At 37.2% G+C, this 21,986-nt stretch overlaps 2 protein-coding genes across 3 annotated transcripts; both read left to right on the top strand.

The window, feature by feature from the left end:
• The first annotated feature begins 2,946 nt into the window (after positions 1-2,946).
• Positions 2,947-3,606, top strand: LOC143368893 (uncharacterized). Its single transcript, XM_076812099.1, has 2 exons — positions 2,947-3,336; positions 3,433-3,606. Exons 1-2 carry the CDS (start codon positions 2,947-2,949, stop codon positions 3,604-3,606), a joined length of 564 nt encoding a protein of 187 aa, XP_076668214.1.
• Positions 3,607-13,855: 10,249 nt separating this feature from the next.
• Positions 13,856-20,546, top strand: LOC143368975 (succinate--CoA ligase [GDP-forming] subunit beta, mitochondrial-like). 2 transcript variants are annotated; one of them, XM_076812262.1, is made up of 6 exons: positions 13,856-14,114; positions 14,256-14,485; positions 18,135-18,234; positions 18,317-18,912; positions 20,189-20,323; positions 20,432-20,546. In XM_076812262.1, exons 2-6 carry the CDS (start codon positions 14,284-14,286, stop codon positions 20,503-20,505), a joined length of 1,107 nt encoding a protein of 368 aa, XP_076668377.1. In that variant the 5' UTR covers positions 13,856-14,114; positions 14,256-14,283; the 3' UTR covers positions 20,506-20,546. The 2 variants fall into 2 exon arrangements, with proteins under 2 accessions (XP_076668377.1, XP_076668376.1); XM_076812261.1 differs by having other exon boundaries at positions 13,856-14,485; positions 20,432-20,545.
• Positions 20,547-21,986: the final 1,440 nt, after the last annotated feature.

Below are 21,986 nucleotides of genomic sequence, written 5' to 3'. Positions count from 1 at the left end.
TAGCTGGTTCCGCCTCGTAGCTGACGTGAACTCAGGGTATTGGAAAACGGAAACTCCCTCATTGTAGGCCTTTTCTTCTTTATAGCAACTCGAAGACTTTCTGTTTCTCTTCTCTTCGGGCCCTTTCGAACCGAAACACGTGGTGTCTGCTGTCTATCTCGAAGCAACGGGTACATTGGCAGTAATCGGACTTATGTGAAAGTGTAGGATGGGTCGTTCGTTGCACTTCTGCAAAGCACGTGTGTTTCGAAAATGTGCTGGCTTCTTTTTACCTACAGCCTCTTGTTCTGGTGGGAGTTAACCCATTATGGAACGAGAGAAAGTACTTGGGGGTAGAGGAAGTAATTTGGAAAAAATCCTGTCAGTCAGCTAGCAATCTCGTCCCAGAAATGTTCTCCGCTCAAGAATGTTACGCGATGTTCTGGGTGTCCCCGAAACAACGGGGACGCAAGTGCTACTGTGCGAGCGTTTGCACGGGAATACCCGCACATCCAAACCCCCAGCGAGGGTACGATTCGGCATTTGGCGTCAAGATTAATCTCAACGGAGTCAATGATGCCGCAAGGCGTGCATAGACGCTGAGGGTGGTCACATCGAGCAACTGCACAACTAACAGTAATCGGCCCCTTTCAGGGCCACCAATTTTATAACGTAGGAACAACACGTTCCATGAAAAGTAAAATAAATGATCAGTGTTAGTGGCCGTGCAGTGAAGTGAATATTCGGTACATTAACCCGGACGCACTTGACGTTGCGATCCTTACCTTCGGGTGGTATCGTATACCTGCGATCAGCTGAGCACTGGGCGCAACCCTACCATAAATCTTTTCGTCCACCGATGACCAGGATCGACACAGTGACCTACATAGTGACACAGGTTTCCGAAAAGGAAGGAAAGGAATGCCCGAAGGGGTGAGTGTTATTTAATTTATTAGTGTTTATTATGTGTAGAAATAAATTCTGTTCGATTTTAGGGTTTAATAACAGTTTGATTTATAAAATATGAAAACAACTCAATCATCGAAATAATTTCCATTATTGTTAATTACCTTTTGCCATTTTTCTGGTAGCTTACGAATATCACTGCGATAGAATTTCGGTTGCTTTATACCGATTATGTAAATCCAGTCTGAAAGAAATTATTCATACACCTAATATTATTTTTTAAATTTAGTTATGTTAGTTAGGCCGTAATTAAACTACGGATTTTTACCTTAATAACGAATTATGATCACTTGTCGTACATTTTTTGTTACATTACCTTTTCGTTTATGCCTTATTTGAAAACGAAATTTGCATATTTCTTGTCCTCTCACTTCAAACAATTATTATTTAAGATTCCGCTTTAAAATAAAACTGTGTATCGCGGTTTCCTTCGGTGCATGCCGACTTGCTTGTTCATACCTTCGTAGTACAAGCGCATCCGCCTGCCGCGTAGCCAACGCTACAACGGGAGCTCGGGCGGAAGGCGCGCGCTCTGATTGGTTGGGGGTTTTTGTTAATATCTCGTTAACGAAGCTTCGGACAATATTTTCGCTAAGGAAAAAGTAGTTTCAAATCACCCCCTGAGTCACCCCTTTCAAGGAACTCCGACATTTTTGGGACACCCTGTATCTCCTCTTTGCTTCAAGCCCACCGTTTCTCGTACGGAATACGTCGACGCGTGCTTTTGTTTTGAAATTCGAGCGCGTGTTTATACTCGAGAGATAAGGGATCTGTTTCGAATTTGTAGGGAGGACGACGCAGGCGGGACCACGCGCAGGCAGCGGACTACCGCTTTTCTTCCTGTATCTCTCCGCAAGGCGTATTGATGTTGGATAATACTTTTTAAATTCTAGTTCCCCAAAATTAATCAGGCTGATCGGCCAGAGCATTTCGCCAGGGTCGCGGTTTATGACCGTATTGTCCCGCTAGTCGGCGGTAGGGAACGTTTCCCTACAGTGTTGGATAATTAATGACTTAATTGGTTCCGCCTCGTAGCAGAGGTGAACTCGGGGTATCGGAAAGGGGAAACAGAAATGCTATGCATTTTCTTCTTTATACCAACTCGAAGACTTTCTGTTTCTTTTCCCTTCGGACCCTTTCGAACCGACACACGCGGTGTCTGCTTTCTATCTCGAAGCAATGGGTACACTGGCAGTAAAAGGACGGAGCGCGGGCTTTTGTAAAAGCGTACGATGCTTCGTTCGTTGCACTTCTGCAAACCACGTGTGTTTCGAAAATGTGATGGCTCCTTTTTACCTAAAACCTCTTGTCCTGGTGGGGGTTAACTCATAATGGAACTAGAAACGCTACTTGGGTGTAGAGGCAGTTACTTGGAAAATATCTTGTCAGTCAGCTAGCAATCACGTCCCAGAAATGTTCACGGCCCAAGAATATTACAGGATGTTCTGGGTGTACGCCCGGAACAACGGAGACGCAAGTGCTGCTGCGCGAGCATTTGTGCTAGAATATCCTGGTATCCAAACGCCAAGCGAGGATACGTTTCGCCGTTTTGCGTCGAGGCTTTTCTTGACGGGGTCGATAATGCCGCGAGACAGCGAGGAGGGCAGACCCGCAGCAGCGCGAAATCTGGGCACCGTCGAGAGAATTGAAGCAGATCCAACGATCAGTGTGCGCATCTTGAGCGCCACCTAAAGTAAGTCACAGTTCAAGATAACTGCAGCAATTATTAATTAAGAAAAAAAAATGTTATCTAATAGTGGATGTTTTTGCATTTTGTTCTAGTGTCAGGCGATGACGGTGCACCGAATTCTCAGGGATCGCCTGTTGCATCCGTACAAATATGTACGGGTGCTACATTTGCACCCCGGGGATTACATCCAGCGGATTCAGTATTCCACGTGGCTGTTGGGAGAAGTGCGAAGGAATCCGTCGTTCATCAAATACATATTGTGGACGGATGAAGCACTCTTCGACAGGGAAGGATGCTATAATTCCCACAATATGCATGTGTGGAGCGACGAAAATCCCCTAGCACTTCGTCCACGTGAAGCACAAATCCGTTGGTCGATCAACCTATGGGCCGGCATTTGTGGCGAATTTATCGTTGGGCCGTACATTATGTCAGACAGGCTGGACGGCCCAACGTATAAAGATTTTCTGGAACATGTTCTGCCGGATCTTATGGACGATATTCCATATGAGATCCGACGGAACATGTACTACCAGCATGATGGTGCTGGGCCACACTACGCGGCGAATGTCCGCGCCTATTTAGGTGAAACCTTTCAGGACAGGTGGATCGGCCGCGGCGGGCGGGAGGCCCACGTTGCGTGGCCCCCACGGTCACCGGATATGAATCCGCTGGATTTTTTCTTCTGGGGCTACCTGAAGGTAATTTGATTATTGCTGTTACTCTTTACTTATTCCTGTTGTAGCTATTCTTTTTTTTACTTAAGTTTTGTATTTGTTGAACAACAGTCATTTCAGAATGAGGTGTATCGTCAACCGGAGGACACACCCGAAGAAGCCATTGCGCTTATTCACGCAACAGTGGAAAACATTACGCCGCAAACATTGCAGGGCGTACAAAGGCAATTAATTCTCCGGGCTGAGCAATGCAACATCAATGGCGGTGGCCACGTGGAGCCATTCTTACATTAACAACAATCGGCCCCTTTCGGGGCCACCAATTTCTAAAACGTGGGAACAATACGTTCTATGAAAAGTAAATTAAGTGATCAGTGTTAGTAACCGTGCAGTGAAGTGAATATTCGGTACATTAACCTCGACGCACCTGACATCGCGACCCTTAACTTTGGGTAGTGTCGTATACCTGTGACCAGCTGTGCACCGAGCTCGTCCATTGATGACCAGGATCGGTTCAGTGACCCAGTGACACAGGTTTTCAAGCTGCATGCGAATTTCCAACAAGGGTGAGTTTTAGTTACTTTATTGGTGATCATTCATTTTTAAATTTAACGCAAGCGATGGCTAATTTCCGGCGATAATTCTCCACATCTCCGTACGTAAATTTTTCTTCTGAGTTTTTAAACGGACTTTTATTCATTATCAGCAACAGTGTCGGCCGTTATTGATAATAACGATAATAACGAACTACCATCACTTTTCGTTCGTTCCCTGTTGCATTACCTTTTCGTTTGTACGTTATTAAAAAAGGAAAGGGTATAGCCGAATAAGGTGTTCAAAATTGCCCCAGAGCGAAATTCGAGTTGCGATGGGTCATTCGATAGCTTATCAAAAAAGAACTATTTTTGGCAATTTTCAAGTTGATATCTTGATCTGGGGGGTAGTAAAGGGCAAAAATTGAAAAACATGTTTTTCTCAATTTCTGCTATCCTATTGCATGAAAAATTTTGAAAAAATCAGATATAGCAGTTATCCAGGCACATATTATAGAATTTTTTCAGATTTTTAAATTGAAAATTCACGTTATGAAAAATGATAAACTGAAAAAAATGCGGATAAATGCCGATTTCGTATTCACGCAATCTTGGCACCACTTTTATATTTTTACGGTAAGTACATATTACTATTACTATTATCTTGGATTTTTTCAGATTTTTTGATTTGGTGCGCCGTAGTTAGAAAAATCAAAAACTGATTCTCGCGGCGTTTTTAACGTGTCAGAGCAACTTGTGCGTTGAACTTTTGTATATTGTTCATAAAATAAGTCTTTCGTGTGATGTTCAATGTCTTAGCATGCCGCGAAACAGTATATGAATTAAAGAAAAGTAAATAAATCCAGTCAATGAGAAGTGTGACTTGGACCATATATTCAGAATCACTTAGTGTATTTCCAAGAAGGTTGGTAGCGCAACGGTAAGATCCCAGCGCACTAGATCCCGGGTAACTTCTTGAACATAGGTTCGCGCCCCCTTGCCCGATTTACATTTTTTTTTGCATTATATATATTTTCTCCAATTCCTAACTATATAGTAGCGATCAATAGTTATTTAGGAGTGTTTCAAACATATTTATAAAATATTTTAACCTGAGATATACGTAAAACTCTGATTTTGGAGCGATACTTAACAGCATCGTTTCTCTTGTCACGTCCTCTGTTAATTACGGTATAAAATTATTTATGGAAACCTAAAGGCAGATAAAGGGAAAATGCACACCACCTTACCTTCGACTTGATAGAACATGGTGATTATGTACTTTCCCGTTGTACACTGAAGTCATGGTAGAAATTCTAACATTCAAATGGTTTTAAAAAAGAGTGAATCGTATGATTTGAAAGAGAAGGAAGAACAGCAGCAAAACAACAAACGTATTCCAACTGCAATCCATCTATAAATATTGTAGGTAAAAGGAGTAAAAACTAGTTGCATATATTAATGTAGCGTAGGAAATGTTTACAATACCGTAATTAACAGAGGACGTGACAAGAGAAACGATGCTGTTAAGTATCGCTCCAAAATCAGAGTTTTACGTATATCTCAGGTTAAAATATTTTATAAATATGTTTGAAACACTCGTAAATAACTATTGATCGCTACTATGTAGTTAGGAATTGGAGAACATATATATAATGCAAAAAAAAATGTAAATCGGGCAAGGGGGCCGGCCGCGACCTATGTTCAAGAAGTTACCCGCGATCTAGTGCGCTGCCATCTTACCGTTGCGCTATCGACGTTCTTGGAAATACACTAAGTGATTCTGAATATATGGTCCAAGTCACACTTCTCATTGACTGGATTTATTTACTTTTCTTTAATTCATATACTGTTTCGCGGCATGCTAAGACATTGAACATCACACGAAAGACTTATTTTATGAAAAATGTACAAAAGTTCGACGCACAAGTTGCTCTGACACGTTAAAAACGCCGCGAGAATCAGTTTTTGATTTTTCTAACTACGGCGCACCAAATCAAAAAATCTGAAAAAATCCAAGATAATAGTAATAGTAATATGTACTTACCGTAAAAATATAAAAGTGGTGCCAAGATTGCGTGAATACGAAATCGGCATTTATCCGCATTTTTTTTCAGTTTATCATTTTTCATAACGTGAATTTTCAATTTAAAAATCTGAAAAAATTCTATAATATGTGCCTGGATAACTGCTATATCTCTGATTTTTTCAAAACTTTTCATGCAATAGGATAGCAGAAATTGAGAAAAACATGTTTTTCAATTTTTGCCCTTTACTACCCCCCAGATCAAGATATCAACTTGAAAATTGCCAAAAATAGTTCCTTTTTGATAAGCTATCGAATGACCCATCGCAACTCGAATTTGGCTCTGGGGCAATTTTGAACACCTTATTCGGCTATACCCTTTACCTGTTCCTTATCCTCTCACTCCAAATAATTATTATTCTTGATTCTTCTAAAAATAACAACAACTGTGTATTCGTCTTTTTACGTTACACATGATTTTCATCCATTTATCCTTTATTCGTTATTCACTTTAAATGGCAAACAAACCATGGTAAAAGGTTCTTGCTTATTCGTACTCGCAGCGCTGCCCGACACGCGGCCACGTGTAAGAATATTTTAAAGTTGTGAGTATTAACTCGCTTTCTAAATTAATCGTTACAGTTTTATTCCGTTGTTAAAATCGGTAGAGTCGAGAAGGTCTTTCCCGAGTCCCGGTCTGTAATCGACTGCCTTTCCGTTCCGTGGAAAGTCCCCTCTTGTCCTTTTGGGAAAAACTCTTAAGGACCCCGATGCCAATTTATGATATTTATGGTGTCGCACTGGTCGGGCCCATCGTCGCTGTAGGCGTCACGCTGGCCGCATCTGCGTAAGCTCAACTTTGCAGCCCCTTTTACAAGGTGATGCTTCATTATTGCTAACACACGCTAGCCAGAGAGCTACAGCGGAAGGCTCGCGCTCTGATTGGTCGGTGCTTTTTGTTAATATCTCGTTAACGAAAACTCGGAGAACATTTTCGCAAAGGGAAAAGTTGTTTGCAATAATCCCGAGTCACCCCATTCATGGAACCGCAGCATTTTTGGGACACCCTCTATAGTTCGCGGTAGCGTCTCGACGCCAAGTACATGTTTCGACACCCTGTATATGTCGACTGTCGCTACCGCTATCATTTACTCGCTAATCCAACCTAACCTGAAACTTATTTCATTAATATCTCATCACGCCTGCAATATTTCCTAAATTTAAAGGAATTTTTCTGATGTAAACCGCATATACGCTATCGAATAAGAACAAATTCAATATTATCGGTCCACGCATGACAGAGATACATATCGTAATATCGTCTCATGGATTTGTTAGAAACGGTAAGATTTTCTGATTTTCTTCTTCTTCTCCTTCTTCAAGAAATTTTTCGTCAAACATAATACGTATATACGCGTTACACGCACACCTTCAGCCAAAACGAAACTAACACCTGTTTCATTCGTCAATCGCTATCTTTACTATGCAATTAACTCCAAATTTTGACAGCTTACCGTCAAGTTATAACCAAGTTTTAAACGTGTTTTTACAAATATATACATGAATACTTTTTAATTTAAATGATAAAAACCAATTTAAACCAATTCCACTAATCCAATTGTCTTGAAGCTTTGCAGGCGTGCCTAGTTTGGATGACAATACAATATTTGAAAAAAAAAAATAATCCCGAGAGGATGAAAAAATTATCCAGTCATCAATTACTAACATAATAATAATTTATAATATTGAAAATTATCTGAAGTCATTCCCTATGCAAATTATCTTTGTAAAAAGAAGTGAAATCTGTATAAAAAAAACTTCAAAAAAGTAAAAAAATTACGCCAAGTACATAAAATCAAATAAATCACAAAGAATAGAAGATAATAATAATTACAAAATAAAAAAGATGTGAAATCAAAATGAGCTGCAAGTACATAAAGGTAAAGATAAATACAAATAAATATTTTAATACGAATAAATATTTTATTCAAAATACTTGGCGCTGCGTCCCGAATTGGTGTTGCTAAACTGAATAAATATGTATAAATTGCATTAATCTTTTTCTTTCTTTCTTGTGTGTGTAAATATATGTAGAATAAATCTGACTGCGTTTCTAATATGTATATGTATATGTTTATGTATTTTAGATTGTAAGGGAGTTAATTATAAATTATTAATACGAGGACAATTAACATTTTTTCGGTTTCGCTGCGCCAAGTATTTTGAATAAAATATTTATTCGTATTAAAATATTTATTTGTATTTATCTTTACCTTTATGTACTTGAAGATCATTTTGATTTCACCTTTTTTTTTATTTTGTAATTATTATTATTTTCTATTTTTTGTGATTTATTTGATTTCATGTACTTGACGTAATGTTTTTACTTTTTTGATCTTTCCATCTTTCCTTGTTACACTCCCGGACCTCTCTATCTTTCATTATTGCTACGTTCAGCGAGGCTCTGACGCTAGACGCAGCTCGATAGACTTCTCGATAAAAAGGGAGAACTCTATGGCAACAGCGCGGCAGAGACAGAGAGAATAGAACATGTGGCAACTATGCGTAAAAAATTCGTCTACCCAGAGTACCTGGAGATGTCATCTGTGTACAAGTTCTTTTTATCGACCGCAGTAGTTTCATTAGGGTCCGTTTGTTTACTGGGGCGCTTCGATCGATTCGGATCATAACAAAAATGGGACGGCTCCCTTAAAACCATTTTTGTTACTGAATGTGGTGAGTCATTCATTCGCCTACAAGTGGAGTTGCAACGTAAAGCAGAGTCGGCCTGCTCAGAGCCCGCATACTTATCCTCACAGGTGCCTACAAGTTCTCCTGAGTAGGCGCCATCTCGTATCCACTACCTGAACTAAATTTGCACGTGACTTGCTCTGTATTATCGCCAATATGGCGGAACTCGTATTTGGGAATGCAGTCACGATTTTTCATTTTTCGTCCTTATATGAGCAGATTTTGGGCTGGGTTAGGACTCATTCGGAGGAGGAAGGTTCAATGCGGAGCGCTCTGCTCACCATTTGAGTCACAAAACTCTTTTAGTGACCTAAAAATACTTGGATTCAGCGGGTGTATTTTGTCAATTTTTACTCTACATTGGACACTCATATTATTAGATATCAACACAATCTCTTTGAACCATAAGCAGAGCGCTCTGCATTGAACCTCCCTCTTTCGAATGAGTCCTAGCCCAGCCCAAAATCAGCTCATATAAGGACGAAAAATGAAAAATCCCAAACCCATGTTTCGGGCCAGATTGTGTCGGTATACAGCGCGCTGCATTACCCGTGTTTACCCGCTGAAGCGCAGTTGAAAAGCACCAAATCTTACATTGCGTTACCACAGACGAGGTATAGAATAGACCTATCACATATGGGACTTCGTGTCGCCATCCAATCTGTGTTACCGACCCATAATTTGAGGACTGAATTTAGCGACCTCTGTTCATGAACAGCGTCCAACTCAGCAACTACTCTGAAATGTGTTGAAATGCTGAAAGGTGTGTCCGTGCTTATATACGTGTGACTTGTTTAGAGTTAGAGTTTAACATAGAGGCCGAGCTTTCGCTAAGCTATGCTTTTGGCTCGGTTTGTCAACGACTCACGCCGGATTTCTTTGTGAAAACCTATTTCGGGGATCAGGAGCCTATATGGCGCTGAAATATGGCACTGCTTGAGAGCTTATACAAGCTATAAATTGCAAGATGAAATTGATTGTTAGTATTTTTTGTGAAGTGGAACATTTAATTAATATTTTCACATGTCGTACACGGAAAAATATTAAAAATTGACGCTGCTACTGACATTCCCGCAAATTTCTGCACTTCGCGCGTGTCTAAATAGACGGTGCCCATCCTACGACACGTAAAAGTCATTGAAAATAATGAATTTAAACATTTTTATAAAATTTATATTCCTAGTCTTTTGGACCCGAGGCCCCTAAATCCCTACGTGTCGTTACAAATTGATTGGCTCTGTCCTTATTAACTACTGAAAATTAACTATTTAAAAATTATAAAAAAAAAACATCTACGATGTAAATACACGACCGTAGGTAGCGCTTACGTTAAGATCTGGGTACACATATCAGTTTCGTGTCAGTCATGGGCGTCCGGAGTGGGGTGCAAAAGGGGCAGTTGTCCCCCCTGATTTTTGAGAAAAAAATCGCCTATTTTTAAGAACTTGTCTCTATTAAGTTTATACTAAAAAAGTGAATAATTCGAAATTTAGAATTCTAAAATTCTGAAAGTGAATAATACTAAATCCGACAATTTCGGATTTAAAATTTTAATTAAATTGGCAATACAAACTGAGTTCAAAAAAGCAAGCGGGCTACTCGTTTTTTCATTACTATAATTTTCACCACCGTCACTTCAAAGTTACCCCACCCCGTGGAAAAAAGTCTACAGACGCCCGTGGTGTCAGTTCACGTAGAATTCAAGTACTCTTCATTACTTTCCTCAATTACTTTACTCCAAGTACTTTCTATTACAGTCATTAAAAATAATCAGAATTATATCATGTTTGGTGTTATTTTTATCAGAAAAACACTAGTAATCCATTAGTGATACGTCTATGATAGAAATAGGCATAGTCATTACTGAATGGCCTATTGCTGTCTTTGTCCTTATGCCACTAGTCTAGCGTTTATGACCTCCGAACCGCGTCAGAAGAGATCGGCTCGAAAGCCAGCCATTAAGAGGGGACCGAGACGGAAAGAATTATGTATATCATTTATATCAAGACCAGTGATAAGATTTTACCCTTCTGTGTCCTGTTGAATCATAATTAGTATCTTATTATTCATTTAAGTACATATATATGTATTTTCATTGCTACCAAATAGTCTGTGAGCCGATATAATAGTGTTTCGAGCCGATCGCGTCCGAGTTTTGCCGAGCCGATCAGAAATCAAATTGCCCGCTCATTGCGGCTACGCTTGCAGCCCGAAACGAGTCTCGGGATCCCGACAACTTCGGGTTCTCGAGCAATACGAAAGTACGAGATCCCGCCCGATCTCGCCCGAAAGTTTCCGGCCCGTCCCGAGCCCGAAACGTCGGGTACCCGCACACCCCAGGCCAGGGGTGCACAGGACCCCCAATTCCGGGCGCGAGCGCACATTCGAGCTCGAACTGAGCTCGAGCTTGAGCTCCGAGCTCGTTCAAGAACAAGCGAGTCCGCCAACGGAGTGGGGAGCGGTTGGAGTAGTGAGAGCGGAGCGTCACAGGCTGCCGCAGGGGTTTCCAGAGTTTGACGCTTCGAAAGTAAGGCACACTTTGGGGAATTTTTAAAAGAAATGTATTGAGTATTATAATTCCAATCTCTGTACTCAAGGTTTCAAATTGAAGAAAAATGAATCCACGATTAATAAATATTAACAAATTATACATAGAAATATATGTATATTCACGTATGGATCTAATATTGGACCAACTTTATAAGTATCCGAATACTTTTGTGGCCCACTGTATATGTATATATCACATATATGTTATTAGATATCTTCAAATGCAAATACTCAAATTTACGTATGTGAATTTGTTAAAATTAACTTTCTGAATATAATATAAAATTCTGTACGTTCTCGTTTGGTCTTGTACATCTATCGCGAGTATGCTTGTAGTTGTAACAGGCATACGGCCTTTGCAGTCAACGGTCGAGCTCGAGGGCTCACCGACTGCCCTAGGGCAGACTTAGTGTGCACCCCTGCCCCAGGCTGTCAGCGTCTGCTGGACAGCGGTGAGCCCCGAGCTTCGAAAATTTTGGGATGGTCTCTTTCAAATGAACGTGGCAAAGAGCTATTGGGAATTTCCCGGCCCAGGTAAGCGAGCCGCGCGCTCCGCTTTTATGATCGGTTTACCACTCATACCCCAGATCACAGTAATGAGGTTTGCAAACAATGTCGACTGGTCTCGTACCCGTCTCAATTTCAAAATTTTCAGCTAAGACCGCGGGTTGACCGCGGCGCTATACCCCTGTACGGAGAGATTTTTCGCCACCAACGTGTAAAAGTTACAATACTGGCGCATCGTTCCAAAAAATGGAAAATCATAATTAAAGCCGACTTCAAAAAAATATGAAATGCGCTAAAAAGTAAAAAGTAATTTTGTTCCTTATTTCATCTACGACACTTAATTTTTTTAAATGTGTAAATCTGGCGCCAACTTAAAAAAATTGAGTGTCGTAGATTAAATTTTGATTTCAAATAATTTTTTGCCCATCCTGGTAATTTTGAGGTACATATAACTTGCAGCGACAAAGTTTTTCCTTAATATACAAGGAAGATTTTCACCAATTTTCACACTGATTAATAAATAATTGTAGATGATATGACGATATATATAAATCTCTTCGCGCCGCCAACAGTCAACAGCCGTGTCTAATGCGCTACATAGCAGATTTAGCACTCACGTTGACTGCTGGTGCCGCGCGAGATTCAGATATATCGGCATATCTTCTACTATTACTTATTAATCAGTGTGAAAAATGGTGAAAATCTTCTTTGTATATTAAGGAAAAACTTTGTCGCTGCAAGTTATATGTACCTCAAAATTGCCTCGATACTTTTTAACGGCGAACGTTGAAAAATATGGGTTATGTCCAGTATTACTTTTTAATTAAATATTATTACATTTTTTAACATAAGGGTTTTGTGCATACATTTTACGGCTCCGCTAGAGTTTTCTGAGTTTTATGTTTCAAGTCTCATAACGATCCGTTAATATTTACTCAAGTTATCGCAATTTATGTTTAAAGAAATAATGATTTTGGTCGAATAAATTTTGTTTGTTTATAATTTTTTTCTCGAATACTAATTCGATAAAAATACTGTAAATAGAAAAAATGTGTGCCGTGACGAGCTTTACAACACTATATTTTTTAAAATCCAGTTTAAGAAAATTTAATTTTCCCATCTTTCTCAGCGTTTGGGCAATAATTTTGTCCATTTTCGAGCGCTAGTCCCCTTATTGTATCCGAGCCCTCAATTGTTCTAATAGCTATGGAGGAGAATGAATTCCTTTTTAAGAAAATATGTATCGAATATTTTTGGCTACTCTACAGACTTGCAAAATTGCAGCAAAATCGGTGTGTACGGGTTCGATATGTTCCTTTTAAATAATATAGTACAGAAGAAGGATATTATTATTATTATTATTTTTATTATTATATGTCTGTATTATATCGTATAGACCATCATTAATGTATACGGAAACACATGATACATGGGTGGGGTTCAGCAACAGGTGCTCTTAAAAAACATTAAAGTCCTGTTTTTACAAATTACGTTATTGCAAGGGAATGAAATTTGTTTTGCGTTAAATAAACCGGAATAGGACAGCAAGGTTAAAAGACGAATGTGATATCGTTTTATTTTCTTCCTCCGTTCTCTTCCGTTGAACGGAATATGTTCATAAGACGATTTTTAAATTATTACTCTAACAGAAACATTCGTAAATCGCGGGCTTTGACTCTCAAAACATAACCTAGTTTTACTCGTGCTTAATTCTAGTTCCTACCACGCGTAGCGTTACAATCTGTTTTGTGTTGCGCGGTCTGCTGGAGATTTCTATATAGGCGGCTGGTCCGTGCCCATGGAGCGCTGAAGCACTAAGCTCGCAAGTTGCGCGGGAAATTCAATGGTCGAGAGAAATGAAATAAAACGCTTTCTGGAACATTGGATTTTAATCGATAGCTCGATGTTGGCTGTTTTACTAACAAGTTCGATCTGATGTTTTTACAAAATCACTCCTCGCTTGTAACCTCCGAGCGCCCTACTCCTCCAATTTCGGTGTGTTCCTCTGTCTCCTTCCCTGGATCCTTTCGTCCAATCAAGGTGGTGTTTCTCATTTTAATTTCACATCTTTTATAATCTAATTATTATTATCTTTTTTGCGATTTATTTGATAATACTCTTTTTCGTCCTCAATTTTTTCATGTACTTAGCGTAATTTTTTTACTTTTTTTCAAGTTTAACACTTTAACAGTGCCGTCAAAGCAGTTGCTATTACTTTGCTATATTTTTAAGAACATAAATCACACTTTGCAACTTTAATTGTTAATCCCTTATAAGCTATTAGGCATTTACCTCAAAAAGCATACATATTTTAGTATATTCGGCTTGACGAGATATACAAAATAGCAAAGGCTTATTGAAAAGTGAGCACTCGAAGAGCTTTCTTCGTCCGTCAGTGTTCAGATAACACGCTTCGTAGGTTATTTTAGTAGCCGGTGATTATATTTTATAGACACAAATGACTTACATGTATATCCTTCAAAGATAAAATAATGTGTCTTGAATCAACGTCGGTAATCGTGATTCGTAAATAATTCCGAGAATTTATCAGAAGAGTAATTTTTATCTTTATATAGTCGTGGAGCGCTGGCGTTAAGGTTAAAGATGTTGCGAATTACAAGCCGAAAACCGTTTCTTTCAATGCAATTTTTGGAAAAATGTGTCAAATTTAATGTTAAACAAACGAGAAGTTTGAATTTACTTGAGTATCAAAGTAAAGAATTACTGAGAGATTGCGGAGTCTCTGTGCAAAATTTTGCTATTGTTGATGATTTGGCTAAGGCAGATTCTGCGTTAGAGAAATTACGTTAGTATTTCTAGTTAATTACCATACATTTATATATATAATAAATGCGTATTAACGCATGTTCATTATTTAACTGTTTTGTTTGAATTACAACGTACTTTTATTTTACTAATGTACTTTTATATTACATACACAGCCATTCTTGTAACAGTAGCTATTGCTTTTTTGTAGAAAGTGTTCTTACACTTTCTAGAGATCATATTGTCTCTTAACAATATGATCTCTAAAGTCCGATTTTCTACCACTATATTGTTCTGTGGATGCATTAATATTATTACAAAATATAATTAATTACTATTATGTACACTTTAATATTCATCTGTTGTTACTTTTACAATAGTAAAAGAATAAGGTAAGGAAGTTAAAAAATTCATATTTCACAAAATATTTTAATATTCATTGGAATCGGTGTTAAAATATTGTATAGTTTAGTAACATATGGTATTCCATATGTTTTGGCCTACTATTCACCAAATTGTGGAAATGAATTATATTTATGCTAAAAATTAGCTTCTACTCTGCTTATGAGGAACATATTCAAATATAATTCTATAGATCTGTAGAAAACATTTGTAATCTACAAGTATCAAAGAATTTTTCGAATATGTTATCTGATGTTAAGAATGAGATACTTTGTAAAATATTCAATCTTTGTTCTGTGCTCAGAAAAATGGTATAGTAGACATAGTTATTATTTTCACTTTAGGATAGGCTATATTAACCCTTGGAAGACGAATGGTGGATATGGTTGCTTAAGACGAATTCAGGGCCAGTTTGACCCATAGCAACATTTCTATGGTAAACGAGTTTCATGAAAGAAATTAAATATAAAATGAATTAATCCCACATAAGTTGGTAATAAAAAAATACATAAAAAAAAATATTTACGTACATTTGGTACATAAAATAGGTGTATCTCCTGTATGATTTTTACAAATAATGTTGCTGTAATTTAGGCATCTTATACTATATTTTGCCATTGCCACCACAAATGTAACATCCTGATCGAGTTTGTCAGAGTTGGATCAAAACGACCCTGCATTCGTTGTATGAGGGTTAAGTATCACAGATCAATTTCTTCAAAATGATTAATTAAATGTTTCTTTTTCTATACATTCCAGCAATTAACATAATCGCACCGATTACTTTACATAAATCATATGTTCCAAAGCAATTACATATTTATCTTTTAAGCATATTTAATTTGAACAAGCTAGCTGTATAGTAGAAATATTTACTCTTTTAGATTAAAGTATCGTAGAAATTTCAGACCCAACTTCATGCTTTGAAATAGAATATTACATTTTTTCACCTACAACAGAAACAGAAAGAGAGAAAGTAATAGTGAAATGTATTTAAGGGTGTATCGGACGTACAATATTAGACAAAAGTATATGAAACTTGAAATACTTGAATATCTATGTCTTACGCATAGTAACTCTAGATGTAAAGAACTCGAACAACAGTTGGAGTCTTATATTTACTCCTAGGAAGGTATTTTTCACATCACAAATGCTTTCTCAAGTATTATTTGCTATACTTTTGGCGGTGAAAATGCCCTGAATTCACAATTTTCTTAAGTTATAATTTATTTCTTTAAACTGGTGTAGTGAAAACAATTGAAACTTGGCAGATATTTTCATCTACCCATATACTACATGTAAGAAAAAAAAAAATGAAAACATTTGGCACTACTTCTTCAACATTTTTTCAGTTGTTTTAACTGTCAAGGTCGAAAATTAAAATCGTTATAACTCAGCAATCATTTAGTGAATTCGTTTAAAATGTTTGGAGCACATCAGGAAGATTAGAAAGAACAATCTCACAAATTTTCATCAACTTGGTACCATTTTGAAGATATGCCCATTATACTTTTTAAAACTATTACTTTTTCCACATTTCTGTACTGTTAAAGGACAGAGAAAAAAGATATAGGTCATGAGGAGGGTATAAATTGTTAATAATAAACAGAAGAAAACGATTATACGTCCAAAATGTGTTTGTTAGTTTCTTAAAGTGGTATTTATTGATGTCTAAGCATTTATTTTATACTAGCTGACCCGTTACCTCAGGCCCATCCAAGTATTGTTCTTGCCTTCGAAGTGCAACCGTGGGTGGTTGCGAGCGAAGGCAAGAGCGACGGTTGTGCCCCACCATTGGGGCCTTTCGCTCTCGAGGGGCACGAAGGGCCTGGCTCAGTGCCTTCAAGAGCGAAGAGCAACTCGCGGTTGCTTGTGCGAGCAAATCCCTGCACAGGCCTGCGTTACCCGGTTTCACCTGGGAGTTATTTTATTATTTTAGATAGCATATTTATAAATAGCCTATAAACTAATCTAGGACGTATGTAGCGCATATGCAAAGTTTCATTGAAATCCGTTCAGCTGTTTAGGCGCACTTTTATATATTAGTAAGGATAATTGTCTTGTGGACAGTTTTTGGACCATCTTATGAAACAGTTGTGTCGGGAATTAGTGCCTGTATTTTTAACCACATGAGTTTGAAATTAATCACATACAGTTCGTTTCATTGGCTATTAAATATGTATATAATAATAGTAATTTGATAAAAATGCACAGTACACTTTTTTGATGAGAATGACAGACAAATTGTATTTAGTATGTACACTTTATAACAATTTACAAACATTCAATAGTTTATATTCGTTATAAAATTATTAAACATTTGTTTCTTATCATGACATGAAAAAATGTATAAAGGAACAGTTGTTTGGTTGGAAAGTTACGTATTTGACGATGGCACAAACTTTTTCTTCAGCGTCTTGCTCTTTGTAAAGATGTTGGTGCCCAATATTTTTTTCCAGTTAAAGTACCTGTATGTTTTTTTGTAAAAGTAGTGTCAGCATCCAGAGGAGTTCAGTGATTTTTGACAATACGACATTTCAATAGCCCTGAACATGAAAAATCACTTTCTTAAGAGTACCAACAAATAAAGTACCTATTTGTTCTTTGATTTCTATTTAGTTATATTTGTCAGCATACAGCACCTATTGTTATACAAAAGAGTTTTACAATTTGTTGAGAAGTGACACAAAAATTGATTCCTTCATGGATATATTTCCATATACAACTTGTGTACAATTGTGTTTAATTTTTTTTTGCATTAATTTCATTATTTAATATTTTATCCACTTTTCCTTCCATCTTTTAATATCTTGTCAAATGTCTGAAGGATGATTTCTGAAACTCTACAACTGTATTGATAAAGAAATTAAGCAACATTTTCATCTTATAGACCTTAATAAACAAGGTTAACAGTTTATTTCGTTTTTATAAACACTATTCAATACCAACTTCCAAATGTATCAATGCACGTTGAAACTGAACAGATATCAAATAAGAAATAGTGAACATTGATCATTGATTATTTTGTAAGAGATCATTGAACTGATACAGATAGAATTTATATTATCACTAACCAAACCACATATAATTCCTTTTAAGAAAGTATTAGTCATCTTAAAGTCTCTGAAAGGGAACACGTAGAGTTTAAACATTTCCCATTATTTTCCATTAATATAATTTCCCCTTCAAGTTAAATAACTTTATTGTCCAATATTTTTTTACATTCTGTGGAGCAATAAAGATATCTCAGATATTGGAATATAACACACAGCTTTATTTATTTTCAGATGTAGGAGAATATGTCATAAAAGCTCAAGTATTAGCTGGTGGTCGCGGAAAAGGCTGGTTTGATAATGGCTTCAAAGGTGGTGTACATCTTACAAAGGAGTAAGTTCAGTGAATTAGTATATGTTTAATCTCTAATGTGAGAATGTATTCATGTGGAATTTACTGTATTTTTCCCTAATAGCCGTAAAGCAGTTATAGATGCTGTGAAAAATATGTTAGGTCATCGTCTTATAACAAAACAAACTGCAAAAGATGGCATATTGGTACAAAAAATTATGATAGCAGAATCTGTGAATATTGCATCGGAAACATATGTTTGTATTCTAATGGATAGACAACACAATGGCCCAGTATTGATTGCTTCACCAGCTGGTGGCATGGATATTGAAACAGTTGCTGAGAAAAATCCAGAATTAATAAAGACAGTGCCACTTGATATATATTATGGGATTGATGATGATATTGCTAAAGATGTTAGCATTTTCTTGGGCTTTATGGATCCAACTGTGCAGCAGAAAGCAATTTCTGAATTGAAAAATTTATGGAAACTGTTTGTAGATATTGATGCTTTGCAAGTTGAAATTAATCCCCTGGTTGAGACCACAGATAAGCAAATTGTAGCAGTGGATGCAAAAATAGCATTTGATGATAATGCTCAGTTCAGGCAGCCAGATTTGTTTGCTTTAGAAGATAACAATGAAAAAGACCCTAGAGAAGCAGATGCATCAAGGTTTAATTTAAATTACATTGGCATGGATGGCAATATAGGATGCTTAGGTATAGTATAAATATAATAGTAAGGTTTGCAACCCTTCATGGTTACGCGGCGTGTATCGCACCCCAAGAGCAATTTTGGAGTTCAAATGTTGCGCCTTTACAACTTCCAAAGGGGATTTATCGTAAAAAACTATCACTTTCTTTCACAACCGTGAACTACAAATTTCATCATATGAAAATTTACATTTAAAAAAAAAACTATTAGAGCATGATTTTATGAGTATTACGAATGTACAATTATCACCCAAAAGTTAAAAGGGATATACTTCCGAATAGCCCCAGTGGCCGATCGACACGAGGTTTGAGGAGAGGAGCGGGGAGGGGGTGTGGACCCTAAATCTAAAATTGTAGCTTCGGGTATTTATTAGTTTCTAAAATATTAATAAAAAAATTTTTGTTAATTTTTTTTATAAACTATTTTTTTGAACTGCGCACATGTAGCCCTAACGGGGATCCATTCTGCCCCCCCCCCAATTTATTCTACGGACAGTTGGACACGTTCCCCTTACCTCCACGTGCCCCTTAGGCGCCTAAAAGACACGCGTATTTAGCTGAAATTCAAAGCCAATTTTCTCGAAAACGAAACGCGATATTAAAAAATTGTATTTCATATTTTTGTCTTATTTTGGCCCACAGAATTACCCCCCTAGAGTACTGCCCATCAATAAAGTAATAGGTATCCACCCTGTATAATAGGATAGATCGCATCTCCAAGTTTTTGGTTCAAATCTCCAAACTTACATCGCTTTAGGCGCCCCCCCCCCGCACTAATCTAACCCCAACCAATACTAATATCCAGAAAAAGTTGGTAAGTGGAATGCGTAATATCGGAATTAGTTAACAGACACACTAAAAGTTATTTATTAATATCTCGGAAACTAATAAATTCCCGAAGCAACAATTTTAGATTTAGGGTCCACACACCCTCCCCACTCCTCCCCACAAATCTCGTGTCGATCGGCCACTGGGGCCATTCGGAAGTACAGCCGTTAAAAGATTTAAAAATACGAAAATCGTAACTAAAAAATGACGCTGTGGTGTAGTGAACCCCATGTGACCAATTTGTGATTATAAGGTGTGACCACGGAGGGTTAATGTTAAAAAAATGGAATACTTTCTGTGTAAAAGTATTATTTTGTTGATATTAACGAAAAATTTTAGAGGGTATTATGAAATTAATAAGTTGAAATCATAATTATTTAATACGAAGAAAAAAGAATTATACATTTTATTTTTATTTTGAGCATAAAGACTTAAAGTTATATATCGTATATAGTTAATGGTGCTGGTTTAGCAATGGCTACTATGGATATAATTAAACTAAATGGTGGATGTCCAGCCAACTTTTTGGATGTAGGTGGCAGCGTCAAAGAAGACCAGGTTTATCAAGCATTTAGAATTCTTAGTGAAGGTATGTATTATCGTAATTATCGAAATATATAAGTACCAAAAGTCAGACAAAAATTTTAATGACTATAACACAAAATTTATTTCACTGTTTTTAATTATTGTCTATAAGAGATGCGTCACGAGAAATCAAAGGCTCGAATATCTCTGTTGGACTTAAGATACAAAATAATATATAGAATATAATTTAAAGCCGCGTCCACATTTGTTACCGCACTGTGTTCCATTACCGCGACCTGTTACCTATCGGACCGGTCGTAGTAACAAGTGTAGGGGGGTCATTCCACGCCAACTCGATCACTTTTTTCCCTCGATGTCTCGGATTTTGTTCAAACTTGAATATGTCGTAGTTCTCGTGAAAGTAGGGGGGGGGGGGTGGGGTTTAATTTACCATCACAATTTTGTCGATTTCGAGTTTGTTTAAAAAATACAGGGCCTTGAATTTTGCGATTTTTGCCTATTTTCGTGAAAATGGGTTGTACTTATGAATTTTTATCGCGGGAACTATTTGTTGGATTTAGTTGATTCTTACGGCATTTTAATGTAGAAGAATCGGCCTTCCTGAATGAATTTTTTCCAGATCGAAAGATTAAGTTTGCAACATTGAAAATTATAAATGAATTTTTATTTTGCAAATTCGGGCTCGAGGTCACGATTTAAAAAATCCGAAAAAATACTAACACATTCGTTGAAGTGTTCCCCAGTGAGGTTGTAAATACGGCGGTTCGCGCCGAACCAGGTAAGCGGATCGGGCGTCGCACAGTGGGAGAATATGACACAGTCGGCGCCAAAAATCGATTCCACGCCAAATCGAAATGAAAATCCACGAAACTAGGTATACTGAACTATTAGGTATCGCTGATTACGAACCCGTTGAATGATTTTTGAAAAAGATGGCGGATCCAACATGGCCGCCCAAAGTCGGCCAAACCAGTAAAATAGGAATAATACGAACGAAAAACGTTGTTTCTTGAAGTCCTAAAGCTATAACTTTATATTATATGAGTCTAGAAAGTTGCATTATACTGTATATAATGCTATACTAAAGAATAGTTGTTAAAAAATGGTAGATAACAATAGAAAAACCAACATTATTTACTAATTTTATCATTTCCGCGGAAAATACTGCAAATACACATGATTAATCTAACCATTGAATATCTATCGCAGACGAAAATAAAGATTATTGACATAAAAAATGTTAGTAGAATTGTTTATTAATAATTTGTTTAAATAATTTTTTAACAAAGTGGCAGTGACATCCATTTCATACAATCTAATTGATCATATTTTGTTGTAACATTACTATTAACAATTGATTTTTATTGAACAATTGTTAACATAATAGATTTTAGTAATATTCAATAATGATAAGTACAATTTAGAAGGTACATTGTTTTTATGACGTAGGCACCCACTAAGTAAGGATTTGTTGTGCCCAAGCAACGCCCAAGCACACGCGTTATACACACTGCTATACATTATACATATTATATTACTCAAGAACGCTTTCGAGACGTTTCTAAACTAAGACATTCGTGTGGCAACTACGAATCTACGAAATCCTGCCACCAGGCGGCAAAATACCGTGAACGCGTTACCGATGGATATTTTCTCTACTAGTTTGAGTTAAAAACCGTTCCCGGATGGTTTCTTCTTGAGAAATG

The sequence above is a fragment of the Andrena cerasifolii genome, chromosome 5 (assembly GCF_050908995.1).
Source record: "Andrena cerasifolii isolate SP2316 chromosome 5, iyAndCera1_principal, whole genome shotgun sequence".
NCBI lineage: Eukaryota > Metazoa > Arthropoda > Insecta > Hymenoptera > Andrenidae > Andrena > Andrena cerasifolii.
Note: the sequence above shows the minus strand (reverse complement) of the source record. Positions and strands in the feature narration are given on the sequence as shown.